The sequence below is a fragment of the Monocercomonoides exilis genome, assembly GCF_001643675.1.
Source record: "Monocercomonoides exilis strain PA203 chromosome Unknown scaffold19-1596985, whole genome shotgun sequence".
NCBI lineage: Eukaryota > Preaxostyla > Oxymonadida > Polymastigidae > Monocercomonoides > Monocercomonoides exilis.
In genome coordinates, this window is record NW_027150564.1 from 831,230 (window position 1) to 854,223 (window position 22,994).

Here is a 22,994-nt window from a genome sequence, read left to right on the forward strand (position 1 = left end):
TTCTGGTATTGCGATCATTGAACTCGTGGGTTGCAATGGTGAAGCTGGATGATAAAGTGATTGGGCGAGGGATTGCAGTGTACGAAATGGATAAGAGGAGTGATGGAAAGGCGCTGGAGTCAGTGTGTTCGAAGATGGAAGATGTGGTTCTGTCACCAGCAGCGATTGCGCAAGCGGTGCTGGAAGAAGGAAAAGAAGAAGAAGTTGGAAAGGAAAAGGAGGCGAATCTGTTGAGCGGGCTGGCAGAGCAGCTGCAGGAGAAGAACGAAATAATCCTGAAGAAGAAGAAGATTTTGGAGCTGAGCGAGGAGCACAATGCAGAGGTGATGCAGGTGAAGCAGGGGAAGGAGAAGAAGTGATGGGCTCAGCAAGGAGGGGTGGTGAGTATGGATGGAAAGTGGAAACTGGCTGGTCGGGGGTTACAATTTCCATATCTTCTTCATTAATTTGTGTGTATAATGTGGTGGTTCAGTCTTCGGAGTCATTGATTCTGCCGTTGGGGCTGTGCGAAAAGTGTCAGGAGAAGTTAACAGAGATCATCAGGGATGGCATCGCTTTTTTGCTTGGGCCAGACACGAGTAGGAAGATGGTTGTTGTGAAAGTGGAGAGCGAGGTGAGTGATGTGGGAGAAGGAAACAGCGGAAGGCGAAAGAGTGTTTGCGGTGGTGGAAGAGCAGATGCAACTGTACGGGAGAAGATGAGCAAAATGAAGAATGAAATGAAGATGCAGATGGTGCTGTCATAAGTTCCGGAGCAGAAGATAAGCAAGCAGAAGGAGCTGAACAATAAGGAAATTGAAAAGCAGTATGCAGCACTTGTAGAAAAAAAGGTGGAACTAACGAAAATGAAGGTGAAGAATCAAGAGACAGTGCATTAGCTTGTTGGGTAAGTGAAGAAGATGGAGGAGCAGGTGGAGATGTGAACTTTAGCATGGGCAGGAAAGATGGAGCAGATAAAAATGTGGCGAGGATGTGGATGATGATGAAAAGGAAAAAGAAAGAGTGCGATCGCGCTGTCTGAGATTCCGCTGTCACCGCACGATGATCCGAAGAAAGAGCGGGAAGAGTCGAAGTGGCCTGAGAAGTCACCGGGTTGAACGTGGACAGGGTTGTCTGGGGCATCTGTGGTGGTTCCGCCAGCACTGGAGACGGTGATGGAGCGGCTGATGAAAACTGATTCTGAGTAGCTGACGCAGGTGGAGCTTGAAACAGTACATGTACTTCAGATGATACACCAGCTACAATCGTCTGTATCTGTGCAGCGTCCGCTGAATTTGCTGTTGTCAGTGCTGCAATTGTTGCTAGCGTGAACAATACAGAAGATACGGGGGATATACGGAGACAAGATCGTGACATATAAAAGCGGGGGAAGTCTTGGGTAGGCGGGGATTGTGCTTCCGACTGGGAGGTTTGGAGATTTTGTGTATATGTGTCCATGGGAGAACCATGCGGCGCAGAAGAAGAGCGAAACAGCGCGGTTGGATATGATCAACGGATTGGAGCTGTTCCGGAAGTTCTTTCTTTTGATATAGCCATTTAATGTGTCTGCATTGGAGGATTTTTCTTGAAAAGAGCTGTCATTTTTGATGTCATTCAACACGGTGCTTGAAGGGGCATTGGAAAAGAAGATCAAGATGTTTTTTGGGGTGTCTAAGTGATTTTATTCGGTGAAGGGAGAGGTCAACGCGTATGTGTTCCTGAGGTATTTGAAGAACTACAACATGGCTGATGCAGAGAAGCGGAAGGAGGCCATGAAGGCGCTGTATGATGCGATATACAATGGCGCCCCATCGACTTCATCATCAACATCGTCATCATCGCCAGGGGCAGTATGCAGAGGGTTCACATTCTCGAAGAAAGAGTGTCTTTTGTGTGTGTGCAATCCGCAGATGCGACATGCACTGTTGTTGCGGATCTTCCTAGTACGTAACTGACTGTCTAGCTGCTGTCTGCAGTCGTTTGCGTCTGCGCTGGAGGCGTTCCTGAGCAACGATTTCTTCACACTGCATCTGACACATCCAGATGTGTGTGATGCTGCTAACTGCAGATCTCCTCCATTCCTGTCACAGAACAGCTCGGTTGTGAAGACAGTCAGCCAGCGCTGGATGATCAGGTGTAGGTGCTTTCGGTGGTGCTAGCTGGTGCAGTGCTGAATCGAAGTGTTGATGCTGCGCATTCAGCAGTGCGTGCTGTTCCGGATGGTGATGATGCTGGTGCAGCTCGTGGGGCGGCAGCTGCAGAGCAAACGAGGTGGGACGTCCAATCTGCTTTGGGGTGCTGCTGGGGAATGTGCAGCGTGTGCAGCTGCTTCACAAGCGATGGCACGGCAGAGTGAGGGAAGGAGGGAGGAGTCAATGTGTTGTCATGCATCAGCAGTATCTGCTTCTTTGGCACAGAACAAACATCCTCTGAATTGCAAATAATTGGCAATCAACAATTTGCGGCTGTCCTTTGCGTGTGCATCCTGTGTGATCCATCCTTCCATTTCTCCTCCTTCATTTCCATCGCAATCGCCTCTTTTCCATCTTCTTCTTTTCATTCTTCTTCTTCTTCTTTCTTTTTGTCCTTTCTCTTGACTTTCCTTCAAACATCCCTCAAATTTCTTTTTTCACTTTTCCCTTTTTCTTCCTTTTTACTCAAATCATCTCTTTCATTCATATTTCCAAGAAACATTTACCTCTTCGCTATTATTTTCACGAGATACCTTCTTCTGCTGTATCATTAATTCCTTGGTCTTATTTTTAGTTTTTTATAAGATTCACCACAAATGTCTTTCAAAACATTGGAAAATATATCTTTTTCTCTTTGCGTTAATATTTCATCCGGCTCATTCCTCTATGCCCATTTCGTTTGCTATATCCTGATTATAAAAAAGCACCAAACGTGCTATTTTTTTATATTTCATGTTCATTCATTGTTATTATACATTCTTACAAAAATCCTAATTCAAAAATAATAAAAAATGATGAAATTAATAATGATTATAATGAGCAAGCATATTCTTTTAATAATGATCATTCTTCGCAAACTTTCTTCTCCAACTTCAAATATTTCTCTGTTCTACCAATAAAACCCATCCTACTCGTCTTCGCTTCCCTTCTGCTCCCAAAAATCGTTTATTTAATATCCTTGGTGAACTTCAATTCAAAAAACCACACAAGCTTCATTCAAATAAAAAATTGACAAGGAAGAAGAAGATGCTGATGACAATAAATTCGAACTATTCTGTTAATTGTTGTTGCAAATTTTCATGTTTGAGATGCGGATTTTTGGCAAAATTGCGAAATCCATTATCAATGTTGATTTTCCTTCCAAAAAATAAACGGTGAAGGAAAATGTTCAACGATAAATATTTCAATCCATCCGAAATACACAAAATGTCAAAAAAATATAGAACCTAATCAATTGAAACGCACCACAATTACCGTCCTTTGAAAAATCACTTTATCCTTAAAAAAGGCTATGAACAGGTTTTCTTCGAAAATTCAAATCTTCTTGCATGAGTTTATTTCAAAAAAATCATAATTTATTTTGATCAAAATATGCAATAAAAATTCAAATTTAATTTTTGTTTACAAACATTATCATGGAATGTTCGAATGTGGTTTTTTCCATCGATAAAACGAGCTCAAAGCATTTTGGAATAAAAGAATATTTCAAAATAATAATATTATGGTATCACTTTTTGATCTGTGGTGATTTTTCAAAAATTTTCACCCAGATAGATACAGAAAAGGAAGTGGGAATGAATCATTTGTTTTTTTCATCTCTTATTATTCATATAGCAGTTGACTTCTTCGTTTTTTTTTAACTTTTCTCATCTTCTTCAATACGTACAGCTCATAGAACAGCTTTGTCATCATAAAGGCGAAAAAGCGGAGAGATCAAGGTTCTCGATGTGTTTGTGCATTTATTTGGATAATCATCTGTTCTTGCTTATGACCCTTCGTATGCCAAGGTGATATTTGTGTCATTCACATCGGAAGCAGCGATCAACCGCATCGAGAGACAGCTACGGATTGTGGTGCCTATTGCAGCTGAAGTGGATGCAAACACAAGAAGCTGTTTCTGAGAGTGCTGCAGACGCAGAGGGGTTATATTGTGCGCTTTCTACAATGCTTTTTGTCACGCCAGTTACTCTGCTTCTATCGCTTGTAGTGACTGCAGACACGAAGTTATGGAGCAAGCGGATATTTGCGGGGTGAATGATAATGATCATACTTTAATTTATGGTCAGTTTGCTATATCGCTGATGCTATATGTGAAGGGGCGGCTGATGTCACAACCACTGCAGCAAAGGCTTGCAGATGCGAAGCTGGATGATGAAGTGATGGTGCAAAGGGTTGCAGTGAATGAAGTGGAGAAGAGGAGGAGGTGAAGATGCTGGAGGTAGCGGGACTGAGAATGTGTGGTGAAGTTTTGAAGTCTGCAATAATTGCACTTGCAGTGCCGGAGGAAGGAGAAAAGTTATTCGGAAATTTTTATGCTGCTGCAAAAGATTCGATGTAACGAGAGGATACAGAAGCAGAAGAGCGGGTTGGTCGAGCAGCTGAACGAGAAGAACGAAATAACCCAGATGAAGAAGAGGAAAATTTTGAAGCTAAGATGAAAGTGCAACGCATAGGTGAAGGAGCGGCATGAGTAGCTGTCAATGATGAAGGAGAAAGAGGAGCCAATGGATGAATGGATTGAGAAGGTGAATAAGCGCTGAATACAGTGAATAGAGCAGGTGAGTGGTGAAAGCGAGATTAAGCTGGATAATTTGTGGTTTTCGCTTTCCATTCCATCTTTCTGGCTTTTGTATGTCGCGGAGATTCCGTCTTCGTTTTCATTAATTCTGCTGTTTGATCTGTGTACAAAGTGCCACGAGAAGTTTGCAGCGAACATCGGTGATTGGAGTTCTTTTATGCTTAAACAGGATATCAATTGAAATGATGTTGTTGTGATAGTTGGGAACAAGGAGAATGTTGTGGGAGGGGCAAACATCGGAAAGGGAAAGAGTGTTTGCGGTGGTGGAAGAGCAGATGCAACTGAACGGTAGAAGATTAGCAAAATGAAGAATGAAACGAAGATGCTGACTTCGCTGTAATGACGCAGGAGCAGACGATATGCGTACAGAAGGCTCTATTCAAGAAGGTTATTGTGAATCAGCAGATGGCGCTTGTATTTATAAGAAGCAGGAGCAAAAGAAAATGAATGCATTGTTAGAAGTTCCAGTGAAGCTGCTGCTGACTCCACATAAGAAGGTGCAATAACCTTCGCTAATGCAGACGCTGTCAACGATCATGAAGAATATGCGGAGACAAGATCGCAGCTGACCTTTGCAAGAGTTGCGATTCTAAGTCAGGAGTTTGAGAACTTTGTGCGCATATGCATGGAGAAGAAGGACACAGTGCAGAAGAAGAGCGAGGTGGAGCGGTGGACGATTGTCTTCGGGGTGGAACTGTTCTGGAAGGACTTTGTGGAGGTGTTGCCTGTTAGGGAAGTTTATGCAGGATGAGTTCACGGTAAACGCGCTGCCGTTCTTCTAGAACATCTATTCGATGTTGTTTAGAAAGCTGCAGTCTGAAAAAGGTGAGGAAGAGTTATCTGTGTTTCTAATGGTCTTGCCGAACTTCGATCTAGTGGAAGCAGCGAAGCTGAAAGAGGAGGAAAGGTTCTGTATGACTCCAAATGTTAAGAAAATGCATCGATTTTTTCGTCTTCACCCTTGTCATCGGGCGTGACTAGTTGAGGTATCGCGAACGATGATATGGAGCCTCTTCTCTGTGTGTGTTATCCACAGACACCGCAGGCATTGTCGCTTAAGATCTTAGGCGATAAGAACAGGCTTCCGCGGAACTGTCTTTCGTCGTTTGCGTTGTGCTGGAGGCGGACCTGCGCAATGGCTTCTTCACGCTGTGTCTGATACATATAGATTTTAGAGATGCTGCCAATCGCAGATCTCATCTATTCCTGTCACAGAACAGCGTAGTTGTGAAGACAATTAACTTGTGCTGGATGTCCGAGTGAGAGTGCTTTCTGTGGTATCCACAGGGACAGGGCTGATTCGAAGTGTTGATGCTGGTCCAATCGGCTGTGGGTGCTGTTCCGGATTTTGATGATGCTGGTGCAGCTCGTTGGGCGGCAGCTGGAGAGCGAACGAGGTGGGAAGGCCAATCTGCTTTGGGGGTGCTGCCGGTGAATGTGCAGCGTGTGGAGCAGTTCCACGAGGCTTTGGAGTGGCAGAGCAAGGGAGAGAGCGAGGAGTCAATGTCTTGTCATGCATCAGTAGTATCTGCTTCTTCGGCACAGCAAAAACATGTTCTGAATTGCTAAGAATTGACAATCAACAATATGCTGCTGTCCTTTGGGTGTGCATCGGGCATGATCGATCCTTCCATTTCTCCTCCTTCATTTTCATCGGAGTTATTATGTCCATCACAATATCCTTTTTTTTTTATACTTCTTCTTCTTCTACTACTTCATTTTCTTTCTTTTTTCCCTTTCCCTTGACTCATTTTCAAAAATTCCTCAAATTTTTATTTTTATTTTTCATATTTTCTTCCTTTTCATTCAAATCATCTCTTTCATTCAAATTTCTTATAAACATATTTTTCTTTTCAATCATTTGCCAAATTCCTTCTTCTGCTGCATCATCAATTTTTCTGCTCTCTCTTTTTGCTTTTAACTTGATTCACCAGATACGCCTTCCAAAACCATCAAAGACCTCCTCCTCTATTCGCTTCAATTTTTGTTCCTTCTCATTCTGCCATACACCCTTCAATTATAATTTTCTGACTTCTTTAATGCATTTAATATCCTCTCTTTCCATATTCTATAGGCATATATTCGCAGTAAATATCCCTGAAAAAATATTCCAATTTCAACAAAAATAATAACAAATTATGAAATTAAAAATAATCATAATAAGCAAACCTATTCTTTTAATGATAATCATTCTTCTCAAATTTTCTTCTTCTTCTCCAAATATTGCCTTGTTTTGCTCACAAAACCCATCTGTCTCGTCTTCGTTTCCTTTTTGCTGCCATAAAAAACTTTTTTTAACAGCCTAAACCAAATTCTGCTTCCGCTCAAATAACCTTCACAAATTTTATTCTAAAAAAAATTAAGGATGAGTAGGATGAAGAAGAAGAAAATGAATTCGAACTTTTCAGTTAATTGTTGTTGCATATTTTCATGTTTGGGATACAGATTTTTGGTGAAAAATTCTTGAATCCATCATTTCAGTCTGTTTATCTGCAATTAAAATAAATAGTGAAGACAAATGTTGAACGATAAAAAAATCAAACCATCTGAAATAAACAAAATGCGAATGTTTCAAATTAAAATTAACTGAAACATTCTAAAATTACTACGCTTCGAAATATGAGTTTGGTTTTAAAAAAGAATAACGGACAGTTTATCTACGAAAATCTATCTCTTCTTGCATGTGTCAATTTCAATGAATATTGCATTTATTCTGATCAGAAAATACAATAAAAAACGAGCTGTTCAAATTATCGATAAACATGATTCTATAGTTCTCATGTCCAGTTTATTCTGCGAACATTTGCTTTTAAAGGCTGAACTTGCAAAGAAATTTTTTTTTATAAATAATTATGGATTGAATTTTTTGATCTGTGGTGATTTTTCAAAAATTTTCACCTATATTAATATCGAAAACAACCAATGAAAATAAAAAAAATAATAAAAAAGAAAAGCAAAACACCTTCTTTGAAAATCATCACTAATGAGAAACAATGTTTCAGCAGTAATTTAAACAACTTGGATTTATCAGGTTTATTCGTTAAAGTTCAATTAGAACTTAAACGTTGTGTAATTGTCATTTGTTATGGGATTCATCAATCTCTTTTTTTCAAAAACAAAAACAAAAAAAATTCATGGACAAAACGTTTTGATTCTTTCACTATGAATTTAATAAAAAAGGTGTAACAAAAACGATCACAAAAAATATTTTTAATAATGAATTCATTCGATCATGTTTTTCTATCTTATTCTGAAAATGAGTCAATCTAATTTTTTGGATTATTTTTACTCATATGGGGGAAAATTCTGACTTTCAAGCTTATTTTGCACAAAGCACAAAAAAAATTGCTTTTCTCATTACTTTTTTTCACTTTCTCAGATTTGGAAAAAAATTTGTTTTTCATATCCTTAAACATGCATCGTTTTAATCAAAAAATTAAGTTTTCTAACATTTCACAAATTTCAAAAAATGGACCCATTTTTGTTGTGTTTTTTGATATAAAAAAGTCAATGAAAAGAGCATAATTTTTCAATGAAAATGCCTGAAGTTAAATATTTTGTTCCATATGTTCAATATTGATTCTTCTTTTGAAAATAACATATTAGCCAGATATCCTAACACAGAATTCGACAATATTCAACATTAATTTGAATTACCATGTTTGTTTTTATAAAATTGATAAATTTATCGATTGAATATATACATTTGTTGAAAAAAATATTCTTCTTAATGAAATTTTCAATTTTTGTTTGTTTATTACTTATTATAAAGCATTTCAGTATTTTCCTTTAAATTTTTTGTTAAATAAAGTTAAAATAAAATTCAAGGACTCATTATTTAAAGCTTTATGTTTTGTTTTTGAAAAAGTTAATAATTAATGATAAGTGGAGATTGAAATAATTTCAAATTCACACTTTTTTTGAGAATAAATGGGTCATTCTTTTTGAAAAGTCGCAAATGTTTAATTTGCAAATAAATCAATATTTTCATATTTTGCTCAAATTTCTGTTTCCACTCACCAAACTTCACTAATATGGAATATATTTCTGGATAATGCTATTTCATTCATTCTGAAGAAATTTCGTGAGTGGAAACAGAAATTTGAGCAAAAATGTGAAATTATTGATTTATCTGAAGATTAAACATTTACGACTTTTCAAAAAGAATTACCCAAATTGAAAAGGTGGGTGTGTGGGTTGATGTTAACTTGAAGAATTCGAAGAAAATATTGATGAAGAGGTTGAGTAATAGTGTTTCACACATAATAAACGATTTGATATCCATTGGTTTAGGACATAATATAAATGTCGACGATAGTGATTTATTCTTTCCTTGTTCATCATTCCACTTTCTTTTTTCAGTTTTTTTTTATCTCTTTTCTATTTTTCTTCAAAGAAAACATTCTTTTTCATTTCTTTCAAAACATTTTCTTCCATCCATTCCTCCTTTTATTCTTGATGATCTTCTTAATCATCTGAAAGTGAAAAGTGATAACATATAAATGTTAAATAAAGAATAAATATCATGAAAAAGAACAATATGGGTTTGAAAATAAAAAACACACTATCTGCCTGCATAAGCAGTATTGTTAACCTTGGTGAAGGAACTTGACTCAAATTGAGTCTGTTTTTCATCCTTACTCTGTATTTTTCATTTGCAGTGTTCTTTGCCTTCTATCTTTTCAAAGACTCACCTGTCAGACTATCAAAAAACGTTGATTTGCATCCAGATCGTGAGTAGTCAAAGGATTTCTCAAAATATGGTAATTTGTTAAACAACAGGCAACAATAAAACAATCTAATATTCTTTCAGGCTCAAAAGGCCACTGCCTCCGTAAATGAAATAGCGTCAAGAGCCTTCCAAAAAACCATTCTACTATAACTCTTAACGATGCCAACTCTTGAGTACATTCAGGCTTCGTCATAATTACATCAAGCTCTGGATTTGCACAGATATAGGCGGAGTCAGCCAGAATTTTCGATCCTTTTAGTTGATCTTTGAAATACGGATAATGCTCCTTAAACACTGTAAAATCATGAGTGGACCCTGTATGAACAGAACTTATTGTGCAGGCTGTTCCAACAGCAGGGTTCACACCGACTTCGACCTTTACACAATAGATGTGATGTTTGCACTTGTGAAATTTTTGAATATTCATCAGACTACCACCTGTCCTGTTCATTGGAAAAGCAGTGCATTCCAAAACAATATCAACATCATTCATTTCGATTAAGCGATTCTCTTTAAATGTCAAAAATTAAAGGGCAAGTGGCTCTTTAACATCGGAAACAATTGAGTGAAGCAATTTAACTCTTGAATTTTTTATTAGATAGTGAGAAGATACAAATATATTAGTTAATGTTTAAGAGCAATAATGAAAAAAAATTCGTCAAAAGAAATAACTGATCTCTGAATGCATTTTCTGCTCTTTCATTTCCTCTGCGGAGAGATATCTCATCGCTCAGAAGTCGAACAAAAAGATGAAATTCAATATGAGCTAAATCTGTGTAGAAGAATGATATATTGGTTCACTTGTTAACTGTTTTGCTAAATCATTGACAAATTATTTTGTCACATTTTTCTCAACTTCAACGTGTTCTGAAATTGCATTTCGCTTTTCGATGGAACTCAAAACCTCAAGAAATGATATTTGAGACATGAGCGAAAAAACAAACTTTGTTAACGGATCAATATTTCCCATTAAATGAATATTATATTTGTGGATCGAACTTCCATCATTTAAACAGAAGGATGTGACTCAAACAAATTGATATGATTCGAACTTTTTCAGATTTTCTCCATCTTTTTGTTTCGAGATTAATAAAAGGAAAATTGATTAAATAACATCAACATAGTTGTATTGTATTTTAAACTTTGAACCTGAACATTAACCAATTCCATTCATTCAATTATAGCGTTTTGTTGTAATAAAAAAATTGAGTTATTATTTGAAAAATCATAAAATTTTTTGGTGGGTGTTGATTCTTCAAAGATTTATTTACCTTGAAGAAAAATTATTAACACACACACACACACACACACACACACACACACACACAAAAAAAAAAAAAAAAAAAAAAAAATAAAAATAAAAATAAAAAATAAAAAAATAAAAAATAAAAACATAAATATAAATATAAATATAAATATAAATATAAATATAAATATAAATGAAATAAAAAATAAAATAAAAAATAAAATAAAAAAATTAAATCAAAAAAAATTATATGAGAAAATAAATAATAAAAATGACAATTGTTTGAAAATAACGATGTTTAAGATTATTATCATGAAAAAGAAAATCTTTTTTAATGGTTCGCAACTTCTCTATACGCATTTTTAAAATTCATAGAAAAATACTATAACCAAAAATATTGAAAGAAAAAATGTGATTTCGAAAACAATCACTCGTATTATAATTAATACAATAATTAAATAATAAATTTATTGGGAATATATTTTTCCTTGACCGTTTTCATTTTCACCGTTCCAGCAGCTATACGCAAACCTATTGAAAATTAAAAAATAACCAGAAGTGTTTGTTTTATTAAATTTAATGATGAAGAGAAAACACTAGAATATTTCCTATTTGTGAAAATTGTCAAAGATAATGATGTTTTAATGTTTTGGTTGTTGACATGCAATTTTTCGGTCTAATATTCAAAATCATATATTTGAAACTTCAATAACATTATAAAAAATCTCTTTATTTATAAAATATGTATTTTTTTCTTTTCCAACTTTATTTCGAACCGTTTTTTTTCACATTTCATATTTTTTTTTAAAAAAATTCAATTTCAGAGACAAATTTTCATTTTTGTTAGAAAAAAGAACATTATGAACCAATAAATATATACTTTTTATAATGCATTGATTATTGAATGTTAAAATGAATATTCATTGTGGATATTTGGTAATTTGAATGACTTAAAAATTATTCATTCTAACTTTTTCATTCAGATTCAAGAAATATTCCTTTCATTTCAGCACTTCACACAAATCAAAAATAGAAATGACTTCATGTTCAGTTTTCATTTTTTCGAAAATTTATAACAAATATTTATTTATTCTGATTATCATGTTTCAATCAAAAACAGAAAAATGAGTGATGTGTGGAAATTTTAAGTGGAAAAAAAAAATGAAACAAATTGAAACAACAAGAAAATATTGTTGAATGATATCATTAATAAAATGCTTTGAATGAAATATTCGCTGGAAAAGAAACAAGTCTTTGATCTGGATTCAAAAATTGAAATACTTTTTGCAATTTTTAGGATGAAAAACTTTGGACAATTTATGGATCAGAAAGTTGTCTGCAATTGCAGATTGGAAGATTATTTATTTATTATTTGAATCAAAAACTGATTTGAATCCACTTCATATATTTTCAAAATGAAACAAAAAAAGGTTGGAAATAAATTTTTTAACGAAAAGATTAAACATTCATCCTGATTATTCGAATTTTTATTTGTATTTTTGTTGATTAAAATTCTCCAAAAATATTCCAAAATGAAAAAACATTAATTCTAGATCGAAATTTTTAAATTAAAATCGGAAATTATTTGTTTTAACATATGTGAGTTAATTGGAATATAGAAATTTTTGAGAAAATCGAAAAGACAAAATAAACCATATATGAACGCAAATGATGAATATTCATTTCTTTTTTTATTTTGCATGCAGATATTTTGTTGGAAAAAAAATGAGTAATTATTTTTGAAATCAGACTTTTTCCATGGATAATTGTCTCTCATGTTTTTGAATGAATACTGAAAAGTGGAAATTCAACAAACAGATTATTGAGTTCTATTTTTATCTCAAACAGAGGCGTTTGTAACAAATGTAAAACATGGAACATAAGAATAAATTCTTTTGAGAGAATGACAAAAAACCAATAAGTTATTCACACTCCGAAAATAGTTATGATTTCAAAAATAATCACCAAAATACTCATCGGGTTTGATGTGTTGAATTTGAAAAATAAAATACTCCTACAACATTCAGTTATCACTTTTTTTAATCATTAATTATTTTCGGAATGAGTTTTTAATGAAAATTCTTTCATAAGTCTATTCAATCATTATCTCATCATTATTTATAAGCATAAGTGATTCCTTTCGAAAACAAATCTTTATTCGAAATGTTTATTCTTCAAATAAACCTTTGCGACAGACCAACATTTAAAAACACTTTCGATAAATCGACAGACAGAGCAGAAAAACAGTTTTAATAATTTTTATGAATGAAAGAAAAAACAATATAATTATTATTTGTTTCTCATTATTTGTAAAATATTATTATTTTATCATCTTGATTCTTTTTCATGAGCAATAAACTATATACCGATAAAAATATTCCAAACATTTTAATGGGAAATCGACAGATCTTTGGCGAGATCAGTCAAAGACAAAGATCAGTCTGTCAAAAAGATATTTCTGTCGAACCTATCGATTAAAATGACCTCATTAATTTATAGAGATATTTTTTTTATCAAAAATTTACAAAAAGACTGTTTTATGCAGGATTTATAAAAAGAACATCATTTTTGTGCAGTGAATGGGAGTTGTGTTAAATTAAATTAGAGGTTTTTTGTTCCATCTTTTGAAAAATAATCATCATTCTGTTTCATTTTTCCCCCATCTGTTTTCGATGAACAAGAAGATGAAGAAAATCGAGAAAACAAAAATATTTATTTGATTTTTATAATGAGGTTATAACTATTCTCTTTCTCAACACAGGAAAATTATTTTTTGAGAAAACTGCTTTTGAAGGTTGATTCATTTAATACTTACTCTTAAAAGTGTCGAAAACTTAATTGTAATTTATTTGGCTGTGGACAATTTCACCCTTTTCTCGTTGAACCTTCGAGTTATTAAAGACAGTTTATAATTCTTAGAAATTCAAAAGAAAAATTAGCTAATATCAACAGGTTTTGTTAATTCACAAATTATTGAAAGTTCAATTAATTCATTGAAATGGATGCTGATTGTCCCGAATTGAAAAGCTGTCGTTATAATAATAACTTTCAATTTAGGGAACCCGTTAAGCGATTTTCTCCAATGAAGATATTGGTTGTGGCTATGTTACCAACTGTTTGTTGTCTGATTTTATTGAGAAATTGGAAATTCATATATTAACTAATTATCACTTTAAAGAAAAAAAGATTTATAAAAGATCATTAAAACCACAGCTATTCACAAATGTTTTTTAAATAGCTTTTCAGACTTTTTGAATACGAAGTAATGTGATGAAGACTTATATTCTCATCGGATATAACGAAAAGATGGATTTTATGAGCTGAAATTCATGCTATCATGTTTGCTAAATAAACGTTCCTAACATAATCAATAAAACAGTTATTTCATTATATTTTTATTCAAAATAAATCAACATGATGTGAATTAAAAAAAGAAAAATAATTTGGGTGATTTTTTTTGAAAAGTCACAAATGTTAAATTTTCAAACAAAATTAAATTTTCATATTTTGCTCAAATTTCTGTTTCAGCTCACCGATCTCCTCAAGAATGTTTAAAATAGCATTATCAATGAATAGATTTGATTGAAGTGAAGTTTGATGTTAGTTAACTGAAATTTGAGCAAAAAATGAAAATTAACTTTATTTGAAAATAAAACATTTATGACTTTTCAAAAAGAATCACCCATTTACATCTTTATACTGAACACCTTTTTTCTCTGTGTTGACTCATTTGTGTTTTGTTCGTGTTCAAAATGTCCCTTCTTGCAATGTATATGCAATGTGCACAGCTGGATTTGACTTTGATGATTTTAATGCTCTTCTGAAGGAAAACTGCATTTTTCACGATTCTGAAATGTGATCTGCACATCACACACACACACACACACACACACACACACACACACACACACACACACACACACACACACACACACACACACACACACACACACACACACACACACACACACACACACACACACACACACACACACACACACACACACACACACACATTCAATGACACCAACAGAAAATGAAGCTGACATTTTCGTTTCATGCTTCTTTGTGGAATTCAGTTGCTTTCATGCCTTCCATATTAAGAACTCCTTATGATGTTATCCTTGTCCTCAAATAAAGATGATGATGTTGGTGAGCCTTTCCCTTTCTTATTCATTGATGAGCGATCAGATGTTGATGACACAATTGAGGAGTCTGAAGATGCGCACGAAATGTCTGAAGCTGAAGAGCATTCAGAGCGATATGCAGCAGCTTTGTCCATGTGCTCCGAGAATAATACAATGTGAGGATCCAGATTGGCCAATGACAGAAGTTGAACCTCTTCCTCCTCAAACGAGTGAAGCACAATATTAGCCACGCAGAACAGAACTTGAGCTCCAATCTTCTCCATTTCCTGAAGAGTGCCAATCTTCATCTCATTCTCATTCCTTCCATGGAGCATCATGAACAGCGAAGTCCTCAATTAAACAATCTGCTTCTCATGAAAAGAAAAACATGCCATCGCATCCCAGATTCGACATGAACGAAGTAGTTGGACACAGATCCTCTCCTCGGACAAACGTTGTATCTGAATCAGTAGACAAATTCGATGGGATTGATGGTGAAGGAGTTCTCATTCTCTGAATATCTTCTTCTTTATCTGCCTATTTTTTTAATGCCAATTCTGAAATCTTGTTGGAATCACTTTTTTTGTTGCATATTCTAGATCTCTTTTAAATAAGAAGATGCTCAAATGATTTTGAAAGCAAAATCTACATATCATAAACTTTATTTTTTCAATCCTTTTTCTTCTTCTTCGCATCCCTATCAACTTTCCTTCATTACCACCTGGGCAATGTCTGCTTCTCTTTCATCTCAAACACCTTCTGATCCATCTTAAATGTATCGTCCTATAATTGTTTATGTTTTTTCGTTTCTTCTTTGATATTTCATCAAATGAAAGAGTTGTAATAATAGTGAAGAATTAATTGTAAAAACTTATTATAATTCACACAATTTTCAAGCACAAATATCTAATTTTTTCTAGAAATAATTTGCATTTATGCAATCATCATCTTGAAATTGCCTTTATTTCACAAAATCAATATAAGTCTATTCAAAAACAAAAAAAATGAAAAAACAGAAACAATTAGAAATTGAACAAACTTTCACAAACCATTTTTATTTTGATTTTATTTAATTTATGCACAATCAGCCTCCACTCATGAAATTCGCAAATGATAAAAATTCTCAAACTTGTTAGATTGATTATTTATTTAAAAGCGCGAAATTGAAATTATTGTTTGAAAAGAAAAAATATTGTTGAGAACAAAATGATGTGAGCGAGAAAATAAAAAACAGACAATCGAAAAAAAATATATGTAATAATAATTAATAAAATGCATTGTTTACAACATTATATATTAAACAATTCATCAGTTAAACAACAAATAATTTTGATCAAACCCATATTGAGGCAGAATTTATTTATTATTATAGCATATAAGATCTTTGCAAAAGAAAGCTTTTTTTCTTAAAAACTTCAAATTAAAAAAATATTTGTTTTTGTACAATCGAATTGGTCAACGTAGGCAAACATACACATGACAAAAAAAAAAAAGAAAAAAAGAAAGAAAAGAAAAGAAAAAAGAAAAGAAAAAAGAAAAAAGAAAAAAAAAAAGAAAAAAAAACGTTTCGACACAAGTTATTTCTTTCGACCTACAGGAACTATTTCTATTTCAGATGTCGCAAAGGTTTATCTTCAAAAATTTAATATCTTTCAAAATGTATTTTTAATTCAGATGAAAAATAGGAACAGTTTTATTTATCTCAACTTCATTTTTATTCATTTTTTTATCGGAATAAATGAAAAAGAATATACATGTGATAATAATGAAAACTTCATAATTTTGAAAAATCAATTTTTCTTTTTGATCAATAAATTCCACAAACAAATTATTTTTTCGATTTTTGATCATCATTTTGGTTTCAAAAAGAATCACCCATTTGGAAAGTTTGCAAACTGGTTTGTTCCACTTTTATAATCAGAAATTCACAAAAACAAATATAAAGGAAAAATTCATGAAACGTTTCAAATGACAAAAACTCGCTTTATGAAAATGTTTCAATAACCACAGCCAAATACTTTGTGAAGTGCAATCCAAAGTTGAAAAGAAGCACTCTCAAAAAATTTGGATGATTATAACCTTTCGGTGTCGGGCCAAAGTATTCTGCAGCCCTAGTATTCATTGCTCGACGATTCACATGAATATATGTGTGTTTATTTTTGAAATCATATTTTTTCTATCAAAATATTATGTTTGAGAATAATTTCTGAATACAGATAATGAAACGCTGAAAAGTCAAAACGCGAAATTTTGAAAATCTCAATAAAAATTTTTCATCAACTGTTGGATTAAAAAACGATTCATAAACATTTGACATTTGATTGTTTATTTTTTGGCATATGATATAGAATTTTCAAAATAAACAACACCTCAAAAAAAGTTATGATTTCAAAAAGAATCACCCATATATATAATAAAAATAACAAATATTCAATATGGATGATTCATTAATGAGAGTTCCAGCCACTTTAAAACTGAGCGTGGTTCATCCGAAAAATGAAAATACAGTATTTCCTAAAGAACCACCAAAAATAGCAAACACAACTCTGGTTGCTGCTGTGGCTGCTGATGGATTTGCTCTTCCTTCTGTGATTCTATGGCCTAGCAAGAGCTTTCATGATGAAATGAAGCCGCTCCTATCACAAACTCTTGATATCTGTCCGTACGGAAGTGGTTGGATGGGCTGCAATCAATTCAAAAAGTACATTCTTACAACACTCCTTCAAGGAATTATCGATCGCAGAAAGCGCATGTCACTGGAAAACTCTCGCTGCTTGCTTCTCATCGACTCACACATTTCTCGCGCAGATCGGACAATCTGGAGAGAATTTCAAAAAGAAAGTATCGACGTTGTCACCTTCATTCCTCATAGCACACATATCGCACAGCCTCTTGACTGAAAAGTCTTCGCTGTTCTCAAAACAGAACTTCAAACAAAATATGATCCTCCGTCTTCGTCGACATCTTCATATAAAAAAACAGCATTTGTGGATGCTCTCCCTCAAGCAATTCATCACGCTTTCTCATCTGCTGTAATTAAAAAATCCTTCGCAACAAGTGGAGTTTTTCATTTTGAATCTGGATTGATTCTCATGAAGCTGCCAGAAACATCTGAATATCTTCCTTCAACTTATTCAAACAGATTAGACTTCAATGGCAAATTGATAACTGATGAGAAGCTTTTGAATGATTGGAGTGAACATTTAGGAATAAAAGAAGAAGAAAAAGTTGACGATGAAAAGAATCCTTCTGAAGAAATGAAAGAAGCAGAGTAAAAAGAAGATAATGAGTTAGAGTCTTTGGTTGAAATGAAAAAAATAAAGTGAAAATTCGAAGTGAAAGAAGATGATAATGAAAATGAAAAGGAAGAATTTTTTGAAATTAATAGAAAAATTAGGAAAATAAATATTGTTCGTGAATTTGATTCATTATTTGTGTATATTTAATTATTTGGACAATTTATTTTTAATTTTTTCAAATAAATATACATAAATATACAAACATAAATAGTATATAAGGGTGATTCTTTTAATAAACATAACTATTTTCGGTATGTGGATTTTTTTATTGTTTGATTTCTTTTAATAAGAATTCTTCATTTTTAAGGGAAAATGTGAGATAATTGTTCAAATTAAAATGAAAGAGATAATTTATATGAAAAAATGATCTTCTTTAGGAGCAATAACTTTTCTGATTTCATTTATCAATATTTGACATAAATTCACGAACTGAAATTTTTTATAAAAAAAGTGGCTAATTTTTTTGAAAAACTTTCATTTGCTTAATTTTTTAATGAAACAAATTTTTCATATTTCGATCATATTTCTGTTCCCACTCACCAAATTTTAGTGTGATGAAAGAAAAAACTTGAAATTATTGTTATTTTTTTTATGGTGAAGTTTCGTGAGAGAGAACAGAAATTAGATGATTATATGAAATTTTTGTTTTATTCGATAATTAAACGAATGGAAGTTTTCAAAAATAATCACCCAAATAAATAATCGAAACTGTTCTTTCTAGTGGAAAGTACCAAACAACTTCTTGACACAATGGATTCGAAAAGATAATTGATGCCTCTTGCAAATGAGAACTTTTTCATTAACTTGTCTGCAACATTTCTTCCTTCGCAGAGTTAACGAATTTTCAAAAGAAAAGGCATTATAGCATAATATCGAAGTTCTATGAACTTTGCTCTTTCACAGTTATATATGGGAGATAATTTTAAAATCATATCTTTTTTCGGTTTGTAGATTTTTCTAAGGTTGTTAGTCATTGGGAAGAGATTTTGAATTATAATTGTTAATTAATCACAACTTTATAAAAAAATAATTGTTTTTGCAAGAAAAAGAGGCACTTGTGTTTCATAAGCCTTTTCACATTTTTGTTGTCATTTCCAAATACACAAGGGCAAATTTTGAACCGAAACTTTTGAACGAAAAAATATGATTTCAAAAATCATCACCCATATTCATCCTGGAACTCCAATAATGAGCGATGAATAACATGCTTATAGTAGCTTGAAGGATCATGGTTATATTCATCGAACAGTCAATAGTTCAAAGAATTTTGGGGATCCAATAACGCATGCATGTGCAAATGCAGCAAAAGGAATGTGGCAGAATCTGAGATCTTTTTTTTTCTAGACATGGCTTAAGGGAGAAATATATTTGAGACTATCTTTCTTTTTGGATGGTGAAAAAAACGGTGAAAGTTTCTTTTTTGGATATTGTGGGATACATCGTCTATGGAAGAGAAAATGAGAGAGAAATTATTGAAGAAGAAGAAGAAATCGAAAATGATGTTCCTGATATTGACGATATCGATGAAATTTCTGTTCCAGAAGATGATAATACTTCAAGCGATGAGATATCTGTAATGCTAGTGCATCAAATTGGAGCGAAGATTAATTGTTTTTTTTTCATTTCAATCTTAAACCAAAAACAAATTATTTTTTTGAATTTTGTATTTTTCAATCTTTTTTCAAATCATCAATTTCCTATTCGTAAAACATGAAAATAATGAAATAACATATGTATGTTCAATTTGTTGATCTCATTTGAAATGAAAATTTTTCATTTTGATATTATGCCATAGGCCTGGTTGACGGATTGAAAAATAGACGGTTACGTCAGTCAGTGGAATATTTTCGCGTCAATAGGCTTTTTTTCTCTCTCTCTTGATTTAAGAGGTAATAAACACAAATTTTATTGAATAAATATGTATGGCTTTTTTTTGAAATAATTAATAATGAATTTCTTTTTTCCACAAAAGAAAGAAAATATTGTGAACCATAATTCTTATAACGCTCAATATGAGAAAAATAATTTTGCAATTTCACGCTTGCAGTATATGAACGCTGATTGGTTTGCATATTATTGTATTTGCCTATTATCTATAAATGTTTTTCTTTTTGTGAATCAGTGGAAATTTTCGAAAATAAACAAATAGTGGAATATCTTATTATCCTTGATGAATATCCAGTTTGCTTAACGAATTCATAAAGAAAGTCCACAGGAAGAAGAGACGTAAAAGTGAAAATGGAGAATCAGATGATGAAACACTTGAAAAAGGAAGAAATAATGAAATTGTATTGAAGAAAACAGGTTCCAATGGGATAAAATATAGACATTGGCTTATTAAAATGTTTAGAAGGTTTGATGTTGTTATTTATTTTGAAGTGATTATTATTTTGTTTTAAGAATGCTGAAAGAACGAAGGATTAGATCGCTTTGAATAAGGAAAGCAAGGAAGAAAAATGAAATGAAGATTGATGAAATTCAAGATATTTCGAAGATCCCTGGCATTGGGCTTTGGCGAAGAATTATTTTTGAGGAAAGATGATTTTTTGTGAAAAATGAAGAAATGGAATGAAAAATGTATCGATCAATTTTTCATATTTTTAGATGGAAAGAGAGAAAGAGATTGAGCTGAAAGTGAAAAAGGTTCAGAGACTATTATTTGTCAGAAGAAAAAGAAACAGAAGAAGAAAATTTCAATGAATTTCTCCGTTGATGAAAATTAAAACTTATGTTCTCAACTTTCAACCTTCAATCAACTCATTCATTCAACACCTTCAAAATCTTCATCAAATTATCAACAACATTTCACACGCTTCTTCTTCTTCTTTATTCACATCATCTGAATGTAATTCTTCACATTTGATATCTGCATCAGAGATAAAGACAAAAATGAAATGGAAACGAAGAAATATATTGATGAAGGAAAAAATTACAAATAAAAATTAAAATTTGAAGGCGAAAGAAGAGGAGAAAGAGAATGAAGAGCACTGTTTCCTGGGGGACTTTGAAAAAAAATGGAATCGAGAAGATGGAAGAGGGTTTTTTGAATGAAAGGAAGAAGATGATAATGAATACGAAGATGAAGAAGAACATGAAGCTGGTTGAGAGCCAGCCACAAACTGCGAAAGGTACTAAACAGAGCGAGAAAAAGAGAAATGATACCAGGGAAACTCAAACGAGATAGGAGGAGCTAAGTCCATGCCACATGATTCAGAAAACCGCTTTGTATCTCTTTCAACTACCTTCTATCTTCGGCAGCTTGTTGTTTCAATATGGAACAATGAATGACTTTTATGCTTATTTGAGTGTGTGTCTGCTTCGTTGTAACATGTGCAATCTTCGCAATCCTTTCAAATGGCAAATGAATGTTCGACCTCTTCTTCTCCTTCTCATTCTCATTCTCTCTCTGCATCGTCCATCACAGCTTCCACTTCTCCGCTTCAATTTCCATTATTCATTCTCTCTCTCAGCTGAATGTGCTCAAACGGATTAAAACCACAACAGAAGACAAGTGCGCAAAGGTTAAAAAGCAACAGGAAAGTGACAAACTGAAGAATTGTGTGGAGAAAATAACAAATACGAAGAAGAATACGAAGAGGAATATGAAGAAGAAGAATAAAAGGTTGAGGAGCTGGCTGTTTGCGTGAAACATTACGAAAGAGAAGGGGATGAGCACGAGGTGATCCAACAACCGACGAATAGGATGAAGATGTTACTGGAGATATGGAATTATAATTGGAGAGAGAAGGTGACAGATCTGAGATAGCAGAAGAAGAGAAAGAAGAAGAGAAAGAAGAAGATACGCAAAAGGGAGGAGAGGAAGAGGAAAGCGAATAAGAGCCATTGGAATTCCTGTTTTGAGCAATCTCGTCATTCGGGGTTGAAGTATTAAAGAAGAGAGAAAAGCCACAACTGGACAGATCAGGTGCTGCATTTGGAGAGTGAAGCGTGGTTGATACAAAAGGCAGATGAAACGCACCGCTTTGGAATTCGACTGATGAACTGAGAAGAAACGAAATGGAAGAGGAAAAAGATGAAGAAGAAGACAATGATAATGATGGCGATGACGATTTATCACTTGAGTCATTCTGCTGTTTCATTTATTCTTTTTCTTCAACACCTTCTTCTTCATCGCTTGTTGTGCTTTCATCCATTCCAATGGGAATGATGTCTGACGTGATGAGTGCTGCCCTCAAAAGCGACAGGTCGTCTTTGCCGAGAGAGAAGCAGTCGTCGATGGTGAACAGCACATCCTCTTTCAGCTGATCTCATGAAACGAGATGGATGACTGGCTGTGGGATGAGGGGAAACATAGCAACGATCGGTGGAGTGGGTGTGTGAAAGGACAATAGCTCTGTTGGGGAAGAAGAAAGTTAAAAAGAAGAAGATGGTGAAGAAGGAAAAGATGCTGTAATAGAATAGGAAATATCTGTGAAGCGTTAAAATAAAATTGAAAAATCAACAAACAATAACTGAATTTAGAAAGTGAAAAGATATTCACAAAGATGTGTGGAAGACAGAATGCATGACAAAGAAGATATGTTGAAAGCTATTAAAGCACTTCGAACATTATCATAGAAAAGAAGTGGGATTTTATTGAAAAGAGCGAGAGACGCAACACATATTCTCCTTCTCGTTTTCTTCCATCACGAATATTGCTTTCAGTTTTCTCATTCAGATGTTCTTCTTTTTATTTGCTCATTGATATTAACGCTTCACAAGTACTATTTTTAAATGTGCAGTATATTCATGAAAATATTGATTGATATTTTTGTGAAAATCAAAAAAGAAAACAGATGATTTATTGTGTTTTCTAAAATTAATTGATTGTATTGTGAAATG

The 22,994-nt window shown here is 33.3% G+C and overlaps 6 protein-coding genes across 6 annotated transcripts; 4 read left to right on the plus strand and 2 right to left on the minus strand.

Moving 5' to 3' along the window:
* Window positions 1-35: 35 nt before the first annotated feature.
* Window positions 36-745, plus strand: MONOS_9028 (uncharacterized protein; the record flags this gene model as incomplete). Its single annotated transcript, XM_067879488.1, has 2 exons — window positions 36-332; window positions 473-745. The coding sequence occupies 2 exons, from the start codon at window positions 36-38 to the stop codon at window positions 743-745; spliced, it is 570 nt and encodes a 189-aa protein (XP_067728500.1).
* Window positions 746-1,720: 975 nt separating this feature from the next.
* On the plus strand, window positions 1,721-2,334 carry MONOS_17497 (uncharacterized protein; the record flags this gene model as incomplete). Its single annotated transcript, XM_067870422.1, has 3 exons — window positions 1,721-1,828; window positions 1,942-2,023; window positions 2,138-2,334. 3 exons carry the CDS (start codon window positions 1,721-1,723, stop codon window positions 2,332-2,334), a joined length of 387 nt encoding a protein of 128 aa, XP_067728501.1.
* A 3,651-nt stretch (window positions 2,335-5,985) lies between these two features.
* MONOS_9027 (uncharacterized protein) lies at window positions 5,986-6,267 on the minus strand (the record flags this gene model as incomplete). Its single annotated transcript, XM_067879487.1, has 1 exon — window positions 5,986-6,267. The coding sequence occupies one exon, from the start codon at window positions 6,265-6,267 to the stop codon at window positions 5,986-5,988; it is 282 nt and encodes a 93-aa protein (XP_067728502.1).
* An 8,558-nt stretch (window positions 6,268-14,825) lies between these two features.
* On the minus strand, window positions 14,826-15,191 carry MONOS_9026 (uncharacterized protein; the record flags this gene model as incomplete). The annotated part of the gene is made up of 1 exon (XM_067879486.1): window positions 14,826-15,191. The coding sequence occupies one exon, from the start codon at window positions 15,189-15,191 to the stop codon at window positions 14,826-14,828; it is 366 nt and encodes a 121-aa protein (XP_067728503.1).
* Window positions 15,192-17,303: 2,112 nt separating this feature from the next.
* Window positions 17,304-17,753, plus strand: MONOS_9025 (uncharacterized protein; the record flags this gene model as incomplete). The annotated part of the gene is made up of 1 exon (XM_067879485.1): window positions 17,304-17,753. One exon carries the CDS (start codon window positions 17,304-17,306, stop codon window positions 17,751-17,753), a length of 450 nt encoding a protein of 149 aa, XP_067728504.1.
* A 4,416-nt stretch (window positions 17,754-22,169) lies between these two features.
* On the plus strand, window positions 22,170-22,418 carry MONOS_9024 (uncharacterized protein; the record flags this gene model as incomplete). The annotated part of the gene is made up of 1 exon (XM_067879484.1): window positions 22,170-22,418. One exon carries the CDS (start codon window positions 22,170-22,172, stop codon window positions 22,416-22,418), a length of 249 nt encoding a protein of 82 aa, XP_067728505.1.
* Between the last annotated feature and the right edge of the window lie 576 nt (window positions 22,419-22,994).